This window comes from Arabidopsis lyrata (assembly GCF_000004255.2).
Source record: "Arabidopsis lyrata subsp. lyrata unplaced genomic scaffold ARALYscaffold_450, whole genome shotgun sequence".
In the NCBI taxonomy this organism is placed as follows: domain Eukaryota; kingdom Viridiplantae; phylum Streptophyta; class Magnoliopsida; order Brassicales; family Brassicaceae; genus Arabidopsis; species Arabidopsis lyrata.
The window spans coordinates 1-1,519 of NW_003302248.1; the positions used below are offsets into that span (position 1 = coordinate 1).

General features: G+C 40.2%; 1 protein-coding gene across 1 annotated transcript in view; it reads right to left on the minus strand.

Moving 5' to 3' along the window:
* Positions 1–4: 4 nt before the first annotated feature.
* LOC9298547 (WD repeat-containing protein 44) overlaps positions 5–1,519 on the minus strand; it is a gene marked incomplete at its 3' end in the record, with an annotated part of 2,853 nt that continues 1,338 nt past the window's right edge. Inside the window, exons 2-6 of the mRNA XM_021035923.1 lie at positions 742–1,518; positions 554–644; positions 306–463; positions 147–198; positions 5–57 (exon numbers count right to left, since the gene is read on the minus strand). Of these exons, the coding sequence (XP_020891582.1) occupies positions 5–57; positions 147–198; positions 306–463; positions 554–644; positions 742–1,518 (1,131 nt within the window). The remainder of the gene's footprint in view (positions 58–146; positions 199–305; positions 464–553; positions 645–741; position 1,519) is intronic.

Here is a 1,519-nt window from a genome sequence, read left to right on the forward strand (position 1 = left end):
GAGCTTTCTTCTTCTTGTTCTGTAAATGTATCAGGCTTCTCTGTGGCAGCTTGTTATCTAACAAAGTCAATATCAGTTAGTGTTAAAGCATAACAAACAGCAGAAAAAAAAACAATATAAAATCCCAACAAGAACTTCATCATTACCTGATGCACTATACATGCGACAGCTACCTTTGTATGAACCAACCAACGCACCCTTCAAGTTTAAACAGAAATTCTTTAGAAAGTTAAGGAAACTCTTTAAAGATGCTTCATGAGATGCGGAAACAATTGACTTTAAATAACTTGACAGATTTAGTGTACCTGACCATCTGGAGTGTAGCAAGCAGAAGTGACCATCTCATGAAGATCATACCAGTCAACTACTTGACGATCTGGAATGCTCCAGACGCGAACTTTTGCATCTAAGGATCCGCTGATAAAGTATCTATCATCGACCGGATTAAATTGGATGCTAGTCACTGTTCCAATCAATAATCAAAACACACATTGTAAATTTGAAGTACCAAAAGACGGAAAAATTAAAAGCAGCTGGTGCAGAACCTACTGACCGTAATCACTGTGCGAAAATACTTTCAAGCAAGTCTGGCTGGACAAGTTCCACAAACGAACTGTTTTATCCATTGATGAAGAAAGCAAATACTGAGGAAACAAGTAATAGAAAGCTTTCTTACTTATAAATCTTCTCTACCAGTCATTTCTTCCAAACAGTACCAAGAAAATAAAGTGACTAACTAACCTGAGACTTGGACCAAGCAAGGTCAAGTACATCATCCACATGTCCCTGAAAGGAACAAAAGGGCTTTTCCGAAAGCCCGAAAAGAGAATCTGGAACAAATATGTTCTCTAAACTCAATGACTTTCTACTTATAGAAGTTCTCCCTCTTCTCCTTGGTGACATAGTAGTTGGTTCTGGAGACCCATTATTAGCCAAAAGCAACAGTTCCGGTCTATCAAGTAGCAACTCTCCCTTCTTCTCAGCCTCGACGACTTGCCAGATATGAACGATGCAATCCTCACCAGCACTAGCAAGATATTTACCATCCAAACTAAACTTAATGCTCCAAATAGAACCATTATGCGCTTGAATCTCCTGCGTCTTGTACAATGCCGTGAGCTCTTTAGATGATTTCCCATACTGTCTAACCCTAACTCTTTCCGGCCCGTGAAAAGAAGATTCCTGAGAATCATCAGTAGCAGAGCTCGACCTCCGACCACCTCTCTCTGACGATGTATCTCTATCATCGCTGCTTCGTCTCTCTTTGCTATGACCAGTCATGCTACTTGCAACACTCTTAATACTCTTAAACCAACTTCCTTTCTTCTTAGACTTCGATGCATTATCCTTATTACTATTCCCACTGTCTTCGTTTTCCTTAGACGTGTTCTTATCAGAATCCTCAACGTTCTGTCTTCTCATAAGCTCCTGAACAATGGGAGAATGTCCAACACACATCTCAAACTCCTCCATCGTCATCTGTGTTCCAGTTCCCACTTCCTTCACCTTCTTCCATGTA